At 42.8% G+C, this 20,787-nt stretch overlaps 1 protein-coding gene across 5 annotated transcripts in view; it reads right to left on the bottom strand.

Moving 5' to 3' along the window:
• The window catches only part of XPO4 (exportin 4), a 92,612-nt gene that overhangs the window by 28,349 nt on the left and 43,476 nt on the right, over nt 1–20,787 (bottom strand). For all 5 annotated transcript variants that reach the window (XM_070800294.1, XM_070800295.1, XM_070800296.1 and 2 more), the window contains 3 exons: nt 14,343–14,456; nt 9,666–9,823; nt 9,292–9,466 (listed from right to left, as the gene is read on the bottom strand). In XM_070800294.1, coding sequence (XP_070656395.1) covers nt 9,292–9,466; nt 9,666–9,823; nt 14,343–14,456 — 447 coding nt within the window. The remainder of the gene's footprint in view (nt 1–9,291; nt 9,467–9,665; nt 9,824–14,342; nt 14,457–20,787) is intronic.

Raw genomic sequence — 20,787 nt, 5'->3', positions numbered from 1 at the left:
CAATTTTTACAGAAAATAAAAAAGCTAACACAGTCAAAATTCCTCCTGAAAATCCAGGGTGCAGTGGGAACTGATATCACCTTAAAACAAAACACAGGTGCAAAAACAGACTAATTGACCAATGGAAGTGGTCAGAGCTCAAGCAAGATCAACTAGCATGTGAACACTAGATATATGACAGTAACAGTCTTACAAATCATTAGGAAAGGAAGGGCTATTTGATGCATGTTGCTGGCAGTAGAGGAAAACAGCAACAAAACAAAAAGACAATCTAACAAATGGGGAAAAAATATTTGTAAACCATATATTTGATAGGAGGTTAATATCCAAAATATATAAGAAACTCTTGCAATCCAACAGCAAAAAAATAAATAAATAAATAAACCAGATGAAAGAAACAGCTTAAGAATCTGATTAAGGCTGGGAGATTAAGATGGTGGAAGAGAAGGACTCAAAGCTCATCTCCCCCCATAAATTCATTTAAACTACATCTATATAAGGTGCTCCCCCCTGGGGTCCCCCTTCATCAGCTGGGGGAGCAGCACAGACCGCGGCTGGCAGAATAGAGAGATGTGCACACAGGGTCCTGGCCACCACCTGCTGTCTCATCTTCGTGCAGACAGACCTGGGGTGAGCACAGGCCAAAGAGGCTGGAGTGTGGTCGGAGCCACAGTCAGGGGTGTGGGGTGTGTGCGTGGCCCTGAGCCCATGTTCACCTCGGGAGCCCCCCATCAGTGCAGAGCAGCCTCAGAAACTAATGAGCGGGCTCTGCGGCAGGACACGAGAGGGAAACAATGCATTAATGAAGTCAGAAGGAGAAAGTAAAAAAAAAAAAAAAAAAAATTATAATAATCCCTTTTAAAAATCACATACAAAAAAATAAAATACTTATGAATAAACCTGACCAAAGAGGTGAAAGACTGATATGTTGACAACTATAAAAAGATGATAAAAGACATCTGAAAAAGACAAATGTGTTCATAGCAACAGTATTCACAATAGCCAAGACATGGAAGCAACCTAAATGTCCATCGACAGATGAATGGATCAAGATGTGGTACAGATGTACAATGGAATATTACTCAGCCAGTAATATTCTCAGTTAGGCTGAGGGCTCACACGTGGGCATTTTGTTATTGTTTATTTTTCATCTGTATTGTATATGCTATAACACAATCGTGGATGCTGGTTCTCAGGACTCAAGAAAGACACATAAAGCGGCCAGGTAAGTGCTGGATCTGCTTTGAGCAGCAGCAGAGCAGCTGGCCATGGGCCTTCAACACAAATCTCTAACCCAGAGCCAACTAAGGATGGAGCAGGGGGATCAACAAGACAGTCTCCGCCCAGAGAAACATGTGCGGCCTGTCAATACACTTCACAAAGCATGTGCTTTGCAGACATCATTTGTTAAGTCTTAACACAGTTTATCTTGCCAAAATAAACAGATTGGTAACATATCTTAAGAGGAAGAGCATCCTCTGAGCCCATGTCTCAGGAGGAAGAAGCAATGTTCCGCATTGTTCCTCAGCACATATGTGATGCACGCTTACCATGTTTAATCTGAAATTCTGACACAGAGAAGTACAAAAAAACCTGTAAAAGCCTTAGTTAGAAGCTGTTTACTCTTGGAAGAGCGTTCCACAGTCCCTCGCACAAAGCCCTGATGTGAGGCAAACCAGGATCACATCGGACACTCAGCCCCCTCCCTGAAGCAGATCTAAAATAAGCACTGCAAATTTCCCAGAGCCTTCTGTTCCACTTGGAAACCAGCACAAGTGACTCATCAGGCAAAGTGTGAGAAATTTGGCTGATGACAATTGGCAGCCAAATCTTTCAGTCTAATCAAAGAACTGAAACCCGGCCCAGCACTTTCTCCTAATGCGTTGGCCCTGCTCCACTACCCCTCTGGCCAGCACCCAGCAGTCAAGCCAGAGCACGTGCCCAGAGCTGACGAAGGGACCAAGCTGGACACTGCTTGTGCCCAGGGGCCCTTGGGCCCACTGCCAGCAGAGCTCTAGAGAGGCCCTGGAGCTTAGGGGGGTACTTGACCCCACTCACTTCGTCTGGGAACAGAGGGTGGAGAACGTAATTAAAAGATGATACCAGCACTGACACGTCAACACCCATATTTAACTTGCGAGTGTACAGAGGAGTGAACTTGCAGCTCTCCAGCCTCAGGAAAACAGTCTGCTTTTGTATCTGGTAACTATTTGAACCCATTCATGGGTCACAGCCTTGTCATAGCAAAGGGGCTTGCATAACCCAATGAAGCCATGAGCCATGCCATGCAGAGCCACCCAAGATGGACAGGTCACCGTGGAGAGTTCTGACAAGACGTGGTCCGCTGGAGGAGGGAATGGCAAACCACTCCAGTATTCTTGCTGCAAGAACCCTATGAACAGTATGAAAAGGCAAAAAGATATGACACCAGAGATGATCTCCCCCTGGTCAGAAGGTGTCCAATGTGCTACAGGGGAAGTGGGGAGGACAACTACTAATAGCTCCAGAAAGAATGAAGAGGCTGTGCCAAAGTGGAAATGGCACTCAGCTGCGGATGTCTGGTAGAGAAAGTAAAGTCCAGTGCTGTAAAGAACAGTATCACATAGGAACCTGGAATGTTAGGTTCAGGAATCAAGGTAAACTGGATGTGATCAAGCAGGAGATGGCAAGAGTAAACATCAACATCTTAGAATCAGTGAACTAAAATGGATGGGAATGAGTGAATTTAATTCAGATGACCACTGTATCTACTACTGTGGGCAAAAATCCCTTAGAAGAAATGGAGTAGTCCTCACAGTCAAACAGAAGAGTCTGAAATGCAGTACTTGTGTGCAATCTCAAAAAATGACAGAATGATCTCGGCTTGTTTCCAAGGCAAACCATTCAATATCACAGTAATTCAAGCTTATGCCCTAAACACTATCCTGTATGATTGTACAGTAGAAGTGACAAATAGATTCAAGGGATTAGATCTGATACAGTGCCTGAAAAACTATGGACAGAGGTTTGTGACATTGTATAGGAGGCAGTGATCAAGACCATCCCCAAGAAAAAGAAATGCAAAAAGGCAAAATAGTTGTCTGAGGAGGCCTTATGAATTTCTGAAAGAAGAGAAGTGAAAGGCAAAGAGGATAAACCCAACTGAATGCTGAGTTCCAGAGAATAGCAAGGAGAGATAAAGCCTTAAGTGAACACGCAAAGAAATAGAGGAAAACAACAGAATGGGAAAGACTAGAGATCTCCTCAAGAAAACTGGAGATACCAAGGGAACATTTCATGCAAAGATGGGCTCAATAAAGGACAGAAATGGTATGGACCTAATAGAAGCAGAAGATATTAAGAAGACATGGCAAGAATACACAGAACTACACAAAAAAGATCTTAATGACCCAGATAACCTCAATGGTGTGATCACTCACCTAGAGACAGAATCCTGGAGTATTAAGTCAAGTGGGCCTTAGGAAGCATCACTACGAACAAAGCTAGTGGAGGTGATGGAATTCCAGTTGAACTATTTTAAATCCTAAAAGTTGATGCTGTTCAGAGTGCTACACTCAGTATGCCAGAAAATTTGCAAAACTCACCAGTGGCCACAGGACTGGAAAAGGTCAGTTTTCATTCCAATCTCAAAGAAAGGCAAGCCAAAGAATGTTCAAATTCCATACAACTGCACTCATTTCACATGATAGCAAGATTGTGCTCAAAATTCTCCAAGCAAGCAGTACATGAACCAAGAACTTCCACACGTACAAGCTGGATTTAGAAAAGACAAAAGAACCAGTGGCAAAATTGCCAACATCCACTGGATCATAGAAAAAGAAAAGAAATTCCAAAAAACATGTACTTTTGCTTCATTGACTTCACTAAAGCCTTTGACTGTGTAGATCACAACAAACTATGAAAAATTCTTAAAGAGATAGAATACCCGACCACCTTACCTGCCTCTTGAGAAATCTGTATATAGGTCAAGAAGCAAGTTAGAGCTGGACATGGAACAACAGACTGGTTCCAAATTGGGAAAGGAGTACGTCAAGGTTGTATACTGTCACCCTGCTTATTTAAATTATATATGCAGGGTACATTGTGCAAAATGTCCAGCTGAATGAATCACAAGCTGGAATCAAGACTGTCCAGAGAAATACCAACAACCTCAGATATGCAGATGATACCACCCTACTCGCAGAAAATGAAGAGAAACTAAACAGCCTTTTGTTAAGTGTGAAAGAGGAGAGTGAAAAAGCTGGCTTAAAACTCAACATTCAAAAAACTAAGATCATGGCATCTGGTCCCATCACTTCATGGCAAATAGAAGGGGCAAAGATAGAAACAGTGACAGACTATTTTCTTGGGCTCCAAAATCACTGTGGACAATGACTGCAGCCATGAAATTAAAAGACGCTTGCTCCTTGGAAGAAAAGCTATGACCAACCTAGACAGCATATTAAAAAGCAGAGACATCACTTTGCCAACAAAGGTCCGTCTAGTCAAAGCTACGGTTTTTTCCAGTACTCATGTACAGACGTGAGAGTTGGACCATAAAGAAGGCTGAGCACCAAAAAATCAATGTTTTCAAATTTGGGTGTTGGAGAAGACTCTTGAGAGTCCCCTGGAATGCAAGGAGATCCAACCAGTCCATCCTAAAGAAAATCAGTCCTGAATGTTCATTGGAAGGACTGATGCTGAAGCTCCAATACTTTGGCCACCTGACACTAGGAACTGACTCACTGGAAAAGACCCTGATGCTGGGAAAGACTGAGGGTAGGAGGAGAAGGGGACGACAGAGGATGAGATGGCTAGATGGCATCACTGCCTCAATGGACGTGAGTTTTTAAGCAAACTCTGGGAGATAGTGAAGGACAGGGAAGCCTGGCACGCTGCCATCCTTGGGGGTCAAAAAATCTCTGAAACACAACTTAGCAACTGAACAACAAGAACCACCATTTGGACACATAGAAATAGTGGTTAATTTTGTTTATGAAAACACTGCCAAATGAAGTTTGGGGAAGAAAAGTTTCAGTATGTGAATCTGGTCTCCTTTTAACATGCATGTGAATTTCAGATTAAAATCTAGCATAACTGTACAATTCCAACTATATGACATTTAAAGGCCACACTTTGGAGAAAAGGAAAAGATCCCTGGTTGTCAGGGAGGGGGGGGCTAGGGGCAGTAAGACTCCTCTGTGTGAAACCATTATGGCGGATGCACTTATCACATACATCCACACCCACGACCCATACAACAGAGTGAACCCCGACAAAGACGTGGGCTCGGGGTGCTGGTGACAGTCAGGGTAGGTTCATCAAGTGTCCCACATGCACCCTCTGGTAGGATGTTGATGGTGGGGGAGGCTGTGTGTTGGGAGTTGGGGGGAGGAGTGGGAATTCTGTATTTTCACTCCACTTTGCTATGAATCTAAAACCCCACTATAAAAATAAAGTATGCATGAGTGCCTTATGTCAGATACTGTAAAAGTATACCAGATAAAACACGGTGCCAATGTGGTTCTAACACTTGACTGCTATGCTGCAGACAACTCCTGCAGACCTTTTTCTACAAACAGCAAAAAACCAACGTGACAACTCCAAATCATTTTCACAGAACTGGGAAGCTCTCTCTTTGCCCGGGAGTATTGTCTTTATATATAAACATGAGTTACCTGACTCAGTTAAGAAAAGCATTATGATCCACAGACATAAAAACTACAGTAAGTGGCTGTGAGCCATCAGCTCTCACATGGAGCTGCACCACTAATGAAAAGCCTGCTCAACTCCTGTTTCCTGTAAACAGCTAGGGGCTGCTCTTCTGCTCTCAGGAGGACTTGGGAAGGCGAGCACGCAGAACCGTCGAGGTCACAGAGGGTGGAAAGGAGCCAACAGCGCAGCCCGGTACCCTGGCAGCGCTCGTTAGCAAACACGATACAAAATCATTTGGCAGAAGTAACTTGTGCAATATAAACCGTGCTTATGACAACAGGGGGAACTCCAGGTAGGTGGAAGGGGGAAAGGCCCCAGCGATATACTGTAATATCTGCATGGCTGGCACACAGCTGTTCATCTTATTCTTCACAATGTTTATACACACACACACACACACACATATATAAAGTTTTTACTTGACATGAACAAAATACTTCACAATAAGTTTAAATTTTATAGGCACTGCCATAACCTACAAGTCCAATGACAGATAAGACATATGTAATACATGTATCAGATAATATACAGTGTAAAATAGCAAGCAAGGACATACAAAAGATTAAAGAGGGAAAGAACTGAAACAGTTTGTGCTGTTGTTCATCTGCTATACTCTTTCTGGTATGCATGCATGCTAAGTCACTTCAGTTGTGTCTCTGTGACTATATTCTTTGTGACTCTACGGACTGCAGTCCGCCAGGCTCCTCTGTCCATGGGATTCTCCCGGGAAGAATGCTGGAGTGGGCTGCCATTTCTGCCTCCAGGGGCTCTTCCCGACCCCAGCGCCTCTTACGTCTCAGGCATTGGTAGCCGGGTTCTTTAGGTTCTTCACTACCAGCACCACCTGGAAAGCCCCTTTCCAAGTGCAGCATCATATGAAGCAAAAATTGCAACATAGAGAAAAAAACACAGAAATGTTACAAATAAAAAGTCATGATCTCTCCATTTTAAAGAGAATTTAGGGACTTCCCTGGTGGTCCAGTGGCTAAGACTCTATGCTCCCAATGCAGGGGGCCCGGGTTCAGTCCCTGGTTGGGGAACCAGATCCCTCAAGCTGCAACTAAAACTTCTCATGCTGCAACTGAAGATCCTGTGGGCGGCAACTAGTCCAGGTGCAGCCAAATAAATAAATAAAAAAAAGAATTTAGAGAAGTCTCTGAATGTCAAATGCAATAGAAATTAATTCATTCTCTTGTTTTTCTAGCCAGTCCTTACAGCACAGAATTAATTTGACTCAGAGCACCCATGCATATGACAGTATTCCCGGCCTCTGAATAAGTAGTCTCAACTATAACTTTTCAGAGAATTTTTAATGTTACACTCTTAGATTAACTTTTTCCTTTTGGAAACATATATGACTTTCCAAATTCTTAATGCTAAAGAATGTATTTTTCAAACACAGTGCCTGGTGAAATACAGATGACGGATAAACATTCACAGAACTGGACTGACCCAGCAGCCCTCCTAAGGGCCAGCATCGCTGGGACTCGCCCACCTGCCCTGAGGTGGCCGGGCCTCCTTACTCAAGTGTTCCCTTATGAAACCCTGGCCATTAGATCTAGTTGTTTCCAACAGTAGTCTTTTAAGCAGTACAACCCTTGCCAAGTTGGTTGCTATGAGTCATGGAAAGCATTAGACAAATCTTTTCCCTCTGCTTTTTTCGATGGATAACCAACTGTTTCTAACACCATTTTTTAAACATCATAAACAGGTTAAAAGAAATCAATTTGTTAAAAGAAAGGAAGAGAGAACAAGAAACACCCAATCTCTCCAAGTGCAGCCAGGCCCTCTGAGTTCCAATACTTCTATGTCAAACCTTGGCAGAAACAATGTTTTCCAAGTTGTTAGTTCCCTAGGCAAAATAAATAAATGCTCAAATTCAAAATCTGCAAACCAAAAATGTTATGCATCTTTCGGCAATTCCTCTATAAAATGGTTAGAAGATTCCTCAACCCACAGACAGATACTAAAAAGCAGCTGCGTTTCTAAACGTGCTTATTCTACTGTTTAACCCCCAGGGTTTAGAAAAGAAAACAAGACAAGGGGGAAGGGGTAGGGGAAGGGGGGACTCAGGATGTGAAGCCCTAGTGACTCAGAATCTGTGATCACTTGAAAAAGATTTGAGTAAAGCTTCCTTTAACTCTCCCTGTACTTCCATACTTAGAACATCATTTTCCTTGCCCAGAAATTCAGATCTCACACGTGAGGCCTGTAAATGTCTATTCCTCCATGACCCACTTTCCAACACACAAATGTTTTCCTGGCCTGGCTCCTTCCCCATCAAACCACGGGGCGCCCACAGTACGGACACAGCCACACCTGGGTTCTTCACGCTCTGACACCTCCAAAAAGGGACACTATACACTTCCACGCATGTTGCCAGACCTCCCAACAAAACAGCCGTTAGGACTTAACTTGAAATTCTGTCAAATGTTCACAAATATTCTTCTTACCCTTACAATCTTTGAAACGGATTTACATTTCATAAAAAAAAAAAATTAGTTTCAACAATAACTACTTTGCAGGGAAAAAAATCAATTACTTCCCAAGATTAATGGAGTTATTCACAGTAATCATTACACATGCAGCTTTGTTGTCAAAAAGTTTAGCACATGTTTTCTAGATTAAATATAAAACTTGGAAGATAAGCATTTAAAATCTGTACCAAGAAACATCTCTGAGTACTGGAACTAGTCTTCATTTTAATGTAAATTAAAATTTACTAAGGTATATTATTAAACCATAGCACCAAAAATATTTTCAAAAGCATAGTCTAATCAAAATAAACAGTGTTACAATTATTTGAACCAAATTATATTTATGCAATTTTCAGGTAAGCCCAAGATTTTTAAATTCTCAAGAAACACTTAAAATTATATATAGTCACAACCATACCATAAAGCTCACAGCACCCTTTAAACTTAATCAAATAGCTTAATATTAAAACAGGCTTTCAGCATAATATTTAATATAAACATTTCACTCCATTTCCTATATTCATGTACTAAATTATCTCAACTTAAAATCTTTAGACCAGGGCTAAAGTGGCTCAGTGGTAAAGAATCTGCCTGCCAATGCAAGAGACACGAGTTTGATCTCTGATGAGGGAAATTCCACATGCCGAAGAGCAACTAAGTCTGTGCACCACAACTCCTGAGCCTGTGGTCTAGGGCCCAGGATCCAAACAAAAGAAGCCATCACAATGAGAAGCCCAAGCACCACAACTAGAGAGTGGCCCCCACCTGCCACAAGTAGAGAAAGGCCCATGTAGCCAAAAATAAATAAATAAAATTATAAAAAATAAACAAAAGTAATTAAAAATAATTACTTAGACCAATAAGGGAAGCCTGGCATGCTGCAGTCCATGGGGTTGCAAAGAGTTGGACACGACTGAGCAACTGAACTGAAAGTGATTTTAATCACAAATGTTTTAAAAGCCATGTTTCCAAGCACAGATCGCCAAATAATTTGCACATATAAACAAGAACACATGCCTTTAAAACGATGACTCACTGTGAGCAGTGCTCAGAAGCACAGCAGCCCTCACTGTGAGATGGACGGAGAGATGGATGCCGTGTGATAAGAGGAGCCACTTACCACTTCTTCCAGTGCAGCGCTGCGCCCGAAAGAGCAGGTGAGGTGCGTGAGGCAGTTGACGAAGGACGAGAACAGCTCTCGGGGGATGGCAGTCAGCACGTTGCGAGGGAACACGGTGATCAGGTTGCTGATGATGCTGGAGATGCCCACAGCCTCAGAGTCTTCTATCTCAATCCTACAACCCAAGGTGTGGGCACCGGCGTTAAGTGGAGCAGGGGGAACTGGTTTCCCCCTACTCGTTCCAAAGGCACATCTCTGTGTGCTCACTTCACATATAACTCTACTTCAGAGGGTTAAGGGGATTCACTGGTTTCTCTTCCCTCCACCAAGAACCATGCAGGAGAGCCAGGGCCGCTCCCAGCTGGGACACCTACCCATTGATGGTGCCCAACAGGCCCTCGATGAAGTGGGCGAGGTAGTCCACCTGAGCGCCCTCATCAGGGAAGACAGGCCCGTGCAGGGACGCCAACTGTGCAAGGCACTGCAGCGAGTCCTGGGCCATGTCAGAATCCTCTCTGATCTTTCGATGTACCTGTTGGAAAGATGAGCTAATCCATAAAAATAAATTCCTCTTTTATACGGGTCACGTTTCTATCATGCCAAATGAAGGGAGAGAAAAATTCACTGCAGCTGATTATTTCTTGAAAACTGATTCCGAAGTTAAATTTGAAAATTGTGCCTCAGTGCACTGCTTGTTACAGGCCATGATTTTAAACGTATCAGTTAGTCTTCAGTGGAGGGCTACCTACATTGTGAAAACTGAACTGTCTCCAGCCTATTGTGACAAAGAGAGAAACAGATGCTGGCCAGTCAGGCACACTGCTCCTTCTAAAAACAGCAAGGACGACAGTCGTCTGTATTATGCTAACTATGCCTCACCCAGGCTCCTGCTAAAGTTAGCGAAGTTCAGGCAGGAGCGTACAGATGGCGCTCCAGTGGATGCAGACAGTCACACTCAGAAAACCAGCGCACCCCTCCATCCCTAGGAGCACGCTCGCTCGTTCAAACAACACATAAACAGTCTTCCATTAACTCTGAGACTGCCTACAAGTTGTCCGAATCTCATTTTATGCTACATCATTGCAATTAATAAATTTTTTAAAAAATTTACTTAGATTATATTTAAGTTCACTTTGAACCTCATCTAGATTTTATTTCAGTTCTGCAATACTGCTCTGAAACACCTGGCATACAGCATTCCGATGAAGGTCATTAATGTTCTCAGACTTAATAACCAGAACAACCCATGAAAATGGTTCAGAGAACTCACAGGAAACTTGTCTTAATCGACCACACTTACTACGGCCATCTTCTACTTTCCACAAGCATTTCAGTTTTCCAGCCCCCTTTCCCCTACACAAACCTCTCTGCTTTCTGAATGTCAAAATGTATACATTTATACATGGTTTTCAGATTATTTCACTCTGATTCTACAAATCACGTATAAGTTGTGTGAAGGTAGAATGTTTCCCAAGTATGCACTGGTGCAGGGCTGGGACACGGAGCACCTACACACCCCCAGTTCTCAGATGGATTCCACTAGTCTTCAATTCCTGAGCTTCTTAAGGTTCTAAGAAAGTTAAAATATTAGAAACTCGCTACAAGTCACAAAATTAATTTATCTACTGACATGTTACCTTCTCTGGTTTAGAAAAGGGGTTGGCAACCCACAGCCCACGGGCCAGACCTGGCTTTCTGCCTGCTTCTGTGTGACCTGTGAGGTAAGAACGTTGTTTACCTTTGTACGCGGCTGGGAAAAACAAAACTGAAGAATGATACAGTATTTTAGGACATGTGAAAATTACACAGAACTCATGACTTAACAGCTGTCAGGGAGTTTTTGCTGTCTGATTGTCTTCAGAGGGTGGAGTAGAAGCTGCCTTGGAGAACTCACGACCTGCGAAGCCCAGCAGCTCACCTGGCCAGGTGCTCCCTGGTCCATAGCAACACAGTGTTTTTCGAAGTATCCTGAGTTTTATATAAAGTTGATTAAAAGTACAATGCACAAGTGCACGTATACACTCTACTTCAAGAACTTCTGAACACAACTATTCTTAAGCGCCTTATCTGAAGGCTGTAGCTACATTTCTCTCACTGTGTTTTTTAACCTTATCAACATTTAAATGTGACAGACAACACAGTCTGGGGCCCCAGAGGGCTGCTTCATCAGCCAAGTGGTCGCTGGATCCTGGTCTAGCCCTGAGGAAGCAAAAGAAATAGCCAATGTGGACCATGTCATTAAACAAAATAAATAAAATAAAATAAACCATCCTCAGAGCCTGACTTCATTGTTCGGGCTTATCTTTCCTGAAACATGAACCACATAAAGCACATGATAAATCAACGACTGATTCTTACAGAAGATGTAGATTCCTGCCCTTCTTCCATCACACAGGAGCTCTGTGTAAACAGGAGTTCACCATATCTGAACTACATTACACAACTTAAAACCCGAACCCAACACCTGAATAGGGGAAAGCAGAGGGATAAAGAAAGGCTGCTGCTGCTGCTGCTGCTAAGTCGCTTCAGTCGTGTCCAACTCTGTGTGACTCCAGAGACGGCAGCCCACCAGGCTCCCCCGTCCCTGGGATTCTCCAGGCAAGAACGCTGGAGTGGGTTGCCATTTCCTTCTCCAATGCATGAAAGTGAAAAGTGAAAGGGAAGTCGCTCAGTCGTGTCCTACTCTTAGCGACCCCATGGACTGCAGCCCACCAGGCTCCTCCGTTCCATGGGATTTTCCAGGCAAGAGTACTGGAGTGGAGTGCCACTGCCTTCTCCTAAAGAGGTAGGGGAGTGGAGAAGCAAGACAGGAAATACAGAGTAAAGAAAGGCTCATGAGTAAGATGCTGGGCTCTGCGGAGACACGGGGAATCAAAGATGTCTGTGGACCTCTAGTCGAGTGCCTGGTGGAGCACGGGACCAGAAGGCTCTGGGACTGAACACAGACAAGGAGTGGGGCGAGATGGGTGAGGAGCAGAAGACAAGTACAAGAAGATGGCACACGGCTGCGAAGCCGAGAGCTGAGAAGGGACCACCAGTATCCACACAGCAAGCAGTGTGAAGAAGAGACCACATGGAAGATCAGAAAGGAAAAACTAAGGAAAGGGGCTTTTCCAACACCTAAGGGAAAGGAGAAAATGGGATCAGTCGTCAACCTGCAAGGGCCAGAAGGCCATCCAGCCTCGTGAACCCAGAAGGGCCACATCCAGGTCTTGAGGCCGTGACACAGTACATACAAGTGCAGCAATTCAAACCTAGAGAAGAGTAACAATCTGTGGAAAAAGGCTGCAAAGAGGCAATAAATTCACAGAATTGAAACTTAAAAAGTAAACTTAAAAAAAAAAATGAAACAAGATTAGTCACTGACATTTTTCTAACAAATGGCAAAATTTAAATTGTTCATGAAGTGCATACATGAAAGTAACAGGCCACAGAACACAAAACTGTTAAAATAACAAAGCAAAAGGGTTAACTCTCAAGGCTGAGTGACTGCCCATGGTGGCTCCCAGCTGACAGGGGCAGCTGCTGCGCGTCTAGACAGCTGTTCAGACCAGGAGCCACTTGCAGCACTGCCGGAAAGTTTTCTACCTTTTCATAAACTGTTTTCAGTCAAATGAATAATACAGAGAATTGAACTTGGATCCACATCAAAACAATTTCTGTCCGAGGAGGCAGGCAACAGAGTGTTAAAGTGTAGTTACAATCACCTTTGATACTAATACTGTTTTTACCCATTACTTCTTGGATTTACAGAATAAAATGCAAGGTAATACTCAGTTTGAACATTTCTACAGAAAAATATTTTTATGTACACCAAGGGATGAATAACCTTGTTCTTGCTATTTTTTTTAATATATATCTAATGCCAACAATATTTTAAATGCTGTATAAATAGGCAAGCAGTTGTAAGGCTGGTGACTAGCATTTTTAAAACAAATGAAAAGGTAAACTATAATTAATGGTTGGGATTTAGCAAAATAGCTTATCATTTTTTAAAATGGTCTTTGTTTGCACTTTTGTCCCAGTTGCTATAACTAACGTGGATGTTTGCAATGTATCTGCAGACCAGCATCCAACATACACACACTCACACACACACTCTCCCACACTCTATCAGAGACACACAAACATATTTTCCCCAGCTTCTGCCTATTACACAAGGGGCCCTCTTGGGCAAAGATGAGAACAGGTTCCTAACTTCTTCATTATTTAGCAAACAATAAGCAGGACTATTTAAAGCAGAGGTACAGCTGAAGTGAACTGCTACTCAAGAACACTGACTCAGCCCACGGCTGGCAACAAAGCGTACTGCTCCAGAGAGCTCTTCTCATGTGGCCCAGGGTCCCCAGGACTTCCTTGATTCTGCCAGGTCATAGGTCAACACTCCTCTCAGCACGGGGCAGCGAGGGCAGTGCCTGCCTTCTCCACCCCCACTGCCCAACCCCCACCTCCAACACACAAACGTTCTACATGTCAGTAATGTGATGGCAAAGCTGCAACCAACCAGACAAGGAGCAGAGGTGAGGGCTGGGCCAGGAGGCCAGACATCAGTGTCATCTGCAAAAATGTCAATTATGCCACTCTTCTCACTAAAGGTTTAATTTGTTTTTAAAAATGTAGCTATTTGCTCACTGAAATGCTTTTTATGTTACTATGTAGTGGTCTGATATTGCTATTTTTAGGTGAATTAATAATTTATATTTTAAAGTTCTCAAGTTTGAATTTTTAATACGGAAAATATAAATACTATTAGCTATAACCCACATAAACAAAAGCTCTTTGGGGTTCTCCATAATTTTTAAGTGTAAAGAGGTCCCAAGACCAAACACCTTGAGCCCTATGACATTAAACCCATCCTAATTATATAACATTCTTATAAACCAGCAAAAACATGTCTATATAATCTTTAAGCAGTATACTGATTAGAAGAGAAGGCTTCGGAGGAGAAAAGCAATCTGTCCTGCTTCGCTTAAGAGAAATATAGAAACTGGCCTTCCCATGGCACCTTTCTGTGGCCTCCCTGTGGGCGGGGGTAGGGGGGCAGGACTTACGGTAAAGAACAGCTCCATGACCCTGCTGTCCAGGAGGGCCTCCCGCCAGGACTCCGTTGGCTTCAGGAGCACGTTCTGTGAGGACTCAAACATGGCTATATAATGTCTGCCCAGTTATCTGGGGTCAAGGTCAACCACAATAACATTCCGACTTTGTCTAAAATGTAAGCCTAAATATAACAGAGCCATCCAGAAAGAATGTAATGGAAACAGTTTAAGCCTCTTCACACATGCTACACAATTCCTGCCTGAAGCTAAGGAATAAAAGGCATTAAGTGCTGGAAAAAAAAGAATGCTACAGGAATGCAGATAACAGTTCCATTATAATTACATGTCATGCTGCAGGGATAGGCGATCTGAGTGGTGGCAACAGAAGGAAACCAATGCAAAACAGATGCCAAAACACAGGCAAAAAAAAAAAGAAAGAAAGAAAAATCAACTCCTGCATTCTTATCCCATCACTTCCCTCCAGGATCTTACAGCAGCTAAAATCACTTATACAAAATGCAAGTCTCATACAGTCTCCTTGGAAAAACAGCATTTTCCCCAAAGAAATACATTTTCTGGGAAACAAAAAAAGAGAACAGGAAGAGCAAATACATGTGGTGCTGAAGGAGAACAAGTCCCACACATCAGAGCATTCGACTGCACACAAAGAAGTTATCTGTTTGCACAAACTCTATCTCAGACTAAAAACCAATGTTTATAGTGTTCAGGCGTTCACTGTTAGCTGCTTCACACAGAATCCTGTCCTCGCCACACAGTCACCATGACACACCTGCAGGTGTCTCTGAACAGAACTCACTTGGAGACGTGGACAAAGCCACTGAGGATTTGAGAAAGGAGAAGGCTGTGTGGACACAGAGACAGCACTGCACCCCATCTGCAGGAGCCAAGTGCCCACAAACATGTATCAATTAGGTCACGTGCTCATCGCCCAGTGAGAAACTTCAACAGGTTATCCAAAACTACAGGTGGCAAAAATTAGACATAAATTCAAATGTTATATTTCCATTAAAGCCCAAATCATTAACAGAGAACATTACAGGTAATTCTCTCGAAATGTTTTAGAAGATTTTTGCTTAATAAATATCTAATCTTACTCTATGTCTTAAGAGCAAGGAGGGGCACTGAGAGCTCCTTCAGAAAAGAAGCCATTGTTTGCTTCTGAAAAGTCACCCCAGAAATGGTCTGCCTTCACGTGACTGCTAAATGAAAGTGAAACTCAAACCAGGTTCCATTCAGCTCACTTTCCCTTTCCTCTGTCTGCCCTCTCGTGGAGTCAGGAGCAGCGGGGCTCTGTACATGGCGGGGAAGACACCACCTCCTCCACGACCTCGTCCTCTCACAAGGCTCCCATTTGGGGTACGGCTCCACCAGAAGGGAACACAATGACTGAGCACTAGGTCTCCCCACGAGCTGTCTACAATCGGGGCTTGATCGCCCTTTAGAGAAACACACTGATGTGTCTGTGGTGGACTCATCTGACGTCTAGGACGTGCCTCACAATAATCTGGGGCTGGAAGAGCACACATGAAATAAAGCTTACAGCTGTTGAAGCTGCGTGTTCTATTTCTGTGCATCTTTGGAATTTTCCACAATAAAAGGTTGGGGCATAAAACAAGGAGGCTCGAACACATGAAATAAAGCACCTGCATAAGCCTATAAAGTTTTTGTATTTTACTAAAAATACTTCACTTACTCTTTCCAAGTTAATTTCCTTAACTTGCAATGTCCCATTTTACTAACTAAAAGCAATTTGGGGGTATTTAAATTGTTCAATAATGAAAAATATTTATTAAATACTTACACTGAGTACTATGTTGAGCAAAGATGCACAAAAACATTAAACAATTTCAGTTTATTTTTTAAGGAGTCACAATCTGACATTAAAATGGTAATAAACTGTTATCTGTTGGATATCCAAATCTAATACTCAAAATAAATGTGTATAATCACTACATACTTTCAATTAGGAAACTAACAGAACTTAATATGCTATATGCTCACTAAGGTGTCAAGATTCTACTTCACATCAGAGGAGTTGTGCGACAGACTCACTGAGCCTTGACAGAATGGTCAGGCCACTTGCCCTGGGTTTCATTCATGCAGCCGCCCAGGCAGAGCGAACGCCCTCGGCTCTCAGGTGAGGAGTAATGGAGGCCCCTGGAAGGCCCAGCACAGAGCCAGGGCGCTGGGGGCGGAAGCAAAGAGGGCATTTACGGACTCTGCTAGCCCTGGACACATGGAAAAGCTCATTTCAGCCTGCCAGTTATAAAACAGCAAGGGCTTCATCCAGGTCCTTTGGTAAGTGAGAGGTGATAACGTCAAAAATAGGTATTACAAAAGGAAACAAGATCTAGACCAAGGCACTTATTCAAGTCTCTTTCCTATCTTTCATTCAATTACAAACAGCATATGCTCCATAAATACTTGTAGATAGCAGTTACTCATATTAAGAGGAAACAGGTAAAAGTTTGAGAGAGGGCTTTTTTCCAGATATGAAATGGAATTAATTACATGCAATGGCTCACCTAAACATCAGGTGCAAAATAATCCTCAAATCTTTTACTTTCAGTGTTAGTTGCTCTTGATCTTGGCTGGTTTTAAACACACTTGATTCCTATGCCCAGTCTCTATGGGAAAATGTCCTTAAAAAGTTGACAACCAGGCTAGTTTTAGAATCATCATTCCTTACATGCTCTCCACAGCACAAGAAGACCTCAGACTTTAATATCTGACACCATCAGAAAATATGTTTCCCCAACAAGTATTTTAAAGTTCCAGATGAGTTTTGTTTTCTAACTCCAAACCTGGAAAGGCTCTTTATCTCTGGCATGATGCTTGCCTTCTGCTGAGAAAGCTCACTGGTAACATGCCTGGCCAAGAGGCATGCTGACTGTTCCCCGAGGATTCACTCTAGACCCTGCATACTAACCCACCTTCTCTCTACTGCTCAGCTGAGCACCACCACATAACACCAGGTGTTCACAGTAAGAGTGAACATGTGCTCCAGTTTGTACAACAGGACACAATTGTATGACTCAGTTATAAATAACATCTCTACTAAAATAACATAATTATCCTCAGACACATTTTCATATGAACTTAAAACATAAAAACAAAAAAATAAAACAAATTTTTAAACACGCTGTTCTAACAAGAAACACATGTTCTTAGCACACTGTCCTGTGAAATGGCTGGAGTTGCTGCCTATGAAAGGAGAGAATAGGGACCCCTATGCTGCCTGAAATACTGCTATTGACAATGTGTGCTCACACCACGGTTCAACTAAAAAGCCAGTTAGAAGCTTATCACAGCGTGAACACAACCAGTCACCCGCAGATCTGGACTGTAACTGCAGATTCAAAATAATGTAGAGAATTAAGGTAATTCAACTTTTGATTTGGTATTACCAGTTACTTATGTCTGTATCTATGTATAAGTGACCCCGAAATACACTTCTCCCAGATAATTCTTAATGTAGAATACTTTAAAAACAAAAGGAGAAGACCATCACTAAAGTTCAGAAATCTAGCGCTTTTCCTCTTAAGAAAATAATTTTAAATGATTTAAAATTTAAATGAAGCAGTATTTCTCCTTCTTTTCCAGTTTTGTGCCTTTCTTTATTTTTCCTCTTCTGTGACCATCACATCCCTTCTTTCCATGATTCCAAAATCTTTTTCAAGTTCTTGTTTAATAACTTATGATTCTCTTTAAACCTAGTCTATGATACACAAATGGTAATTACGCTTTTCTTTTCCTGATAGACAAAAGTAAGTTTTCCCAAAAGACTATTACATGAAGCAAAAGTCTCTAACAGTTTTAGCAAAACAACAGGTTCCTATTTAAAAGTTGCAAGTCTCAGTTTACAGCACTACTTTAACAGCTGTGTCATAATATCAACATTATATTGCTTTATCTTTTTATCTAAATACATTATCAATAAAGAGAAGTCTGACAATGAAGTGATCATTTACTAAATGATCTTTTATTATATACCTATCAGATTTTAGGAGATAGTAACACTAAATAGCAATCCTTTACCAAAATTCAAATCAGATTTTAAACCAAAAATTTTCTGGGGCTATGGCTTTACATATTTTTTTAAAATAAATACTAAACTCAAGTAATTCATATTTTGTATCAGAACCATTCATTTGTGATCAAATAAAATTCAACCCACATGACAGCCACAGGGAGCTGCTTTCAGCTTTTAATAATCCCACATTTATAAAAGAAAAAATCTGTCATCATGTCAATGTCACTTCACCTTCCCGTGTTTTCACCTTCGCAAACAGGAGCTACAGTACAAGGAGTCCCGTGTCCCTGGACACACACTACAAGCCCCTCTCCAAGCAAGGCTGCAATGCTGAAGTGGAAAACCAGTGTCTTCCAAGCTCCGCGCTCTCAGTCCCCTGGAAATTGGTCACAGCTGGAAGCTAACTGCACACACGGTGTAGAATTAACTCTCCGGCTCCTGGCTTTCCTCCCGAGGAGAGTTTACAGAGCTCTAAAGCTCTCCTCGGGTGAAGCTGGCCCGTCCAAGCAACCAGAGGCACCAGCACCTGGCCTGCTCTGGGACCGCCGGCCAGAGCCTCACACACGGAACAGCCAGGAGCACAGGCTGCCCATACCAGCCACAACTGTCAGCGGATAAACCAGCCAAGTCTTCTGTCTCAACCACACAGCGTGACCCGTAAGTACAAGCTCTTAACACAAAGGGAAGGTCACCTTGGAAACACACATGCAAATGAGGTCCTGTTCATCTGCGGACCCCGTGGACCCCTTTTGCACAGAAGCACCACGCGGTGGGGACCAACAGCAAAGCAACAACTCCACAGCTTACACCACAGCGACAAGTTACCCTCCAACAAATGTGGAAAGCCTAGAGTCTCAGCGGCCTGGCCTTGCAAGCACCTCACAGCACAGGGAGCCCTCGCGGCAACCTTATGCACATCTTACAGAAGGAATACCTTAACTCTCCCATCTCCCCACACTCTATGTCCCACCTCATTAGTAAAATGAAAAATTTCAGAAGCAAGGGGAAGCCCAGTTTTTCTCCTGACATATTTAATCTCTGTTGGTGCTACTTTTTCTAACAACAAAAACTGCTATTTCTGGCACAGCACAGAACCATGGAGCCCAGTTTCACACAGCACTTAGTCCAAGGAACCAAAGTTCTTTGAAATAAAGGAGAACTGACCTCACCTGAAAGTCTTCCAAAGCCTTGCCTCCAAATAGCAACGCTGGCTTTACTGGAAATCCTAGAGTAGGGGAAGCTTCTGTACCCCGTTACTATCTTATGATCCAGTTAGCTTCCCCAAGAGCTTGAGCTGAAAAATTTTACCAAAACCAAATCGGATCCACAAAAATAGAATACCAATAAAAGGCAGTGTAACCAAACTAAAAAAAGAATGACTACTTATGCCAACATACCACACATACCTGCCAAGCATTCTTATTACAAAACGACATTGTCATCTCTGATGAGCGTTGCCAACCCCCGAGCTTTTATGGACGCTAGGTGAGCTGACGGCTAAACAGTGTCAGCAGCACAGAAAGACACCCGAGTCCTGAGCGACGACTGCTGAGCTGCCCGCTCAGTGAGCAGGACACACGCACGTGTCGGGCATCTGTCACCGCACGCTGGACACTGCATGGAGCTGACCACCCAGCAGCAGGACACAGCCGCGCTTCCCTGTGCTCCCAGACAAGCAGCAGACAGGCACTGCTCAACACGCTAACGAAAGGAACGTGATACCTGAGAAGTGGGCCAGTGGGAGAAAAGCACACACAACGTGCACGTCAAAAGCCACAGCAAAGCAAACGTGGCATGGCCAGGGTGCGCGACGGAGGGACAGTCAGGAGGCAGAGAACTCCACGTGCAGAGGCCCAGGGCAGAAGGAGGCGGGGCCCACGGGGGCAGCCCATGCTTTTCAATGGGGGTGGAGGTAAGACAGAGGACCCAGGACAAGGATGCTCCCTTTAGACAATAATAATCTACAAAAACAAAAGCAGGTGGATTTCACCTCAGATCTTTAAAGACAGAGCCCAGAGTGGCTGTCTGTGACATCTGCCAAACTGCAGGAGCTACAGGCCTGGAGTGAGGACACCTCCATAAACCACTTCTGTGCATATGAAACCTACATGTAAATCCTTAAAAAAAAACAAAAAAAAAAACAGAAGACATGTACACAAAAAATCCAAAACAATCCACTAAAAATACTACTTGAGCTAATAAGCAGGTTCAACAACGTTACATGGTACAAGAATCAACATACAAAATCTTCTATTTCTATATACCAGCAATAAACACAAAAATAATTTTAAAATCAGCTGTTTGTAATTGAATTAAAAAAATTAAATACTCGGAAGAAATTTAACAAAAAAAGTATAAACTTCTACTCTGAAAACTATTAAAAGAGAGTTGAAAGAAAAAAAC

The sequence above is a fragment of the Bos indicus genome, chromosome 12 (assembly GCF_029378745.1).
Source record: "Bos indicus isolate NIAB-ARS_2022 breed Sahiwal x Tharparkar chromosome 12, NIAB-ARS_B.indTharparkar_mat_pri_1.0, whole genome shotgun sequence".
NCBI lineage: Eukaryota > Metazoa > Chordata > Mammalia > Artiodactyla > Bovidae > Bos > Bos indicus.
The sequence above is the reverse complement of the archived record's forward strand: the minus strand, read 5'-3'. Positions and strand labels throughout refer to the sequence as shown.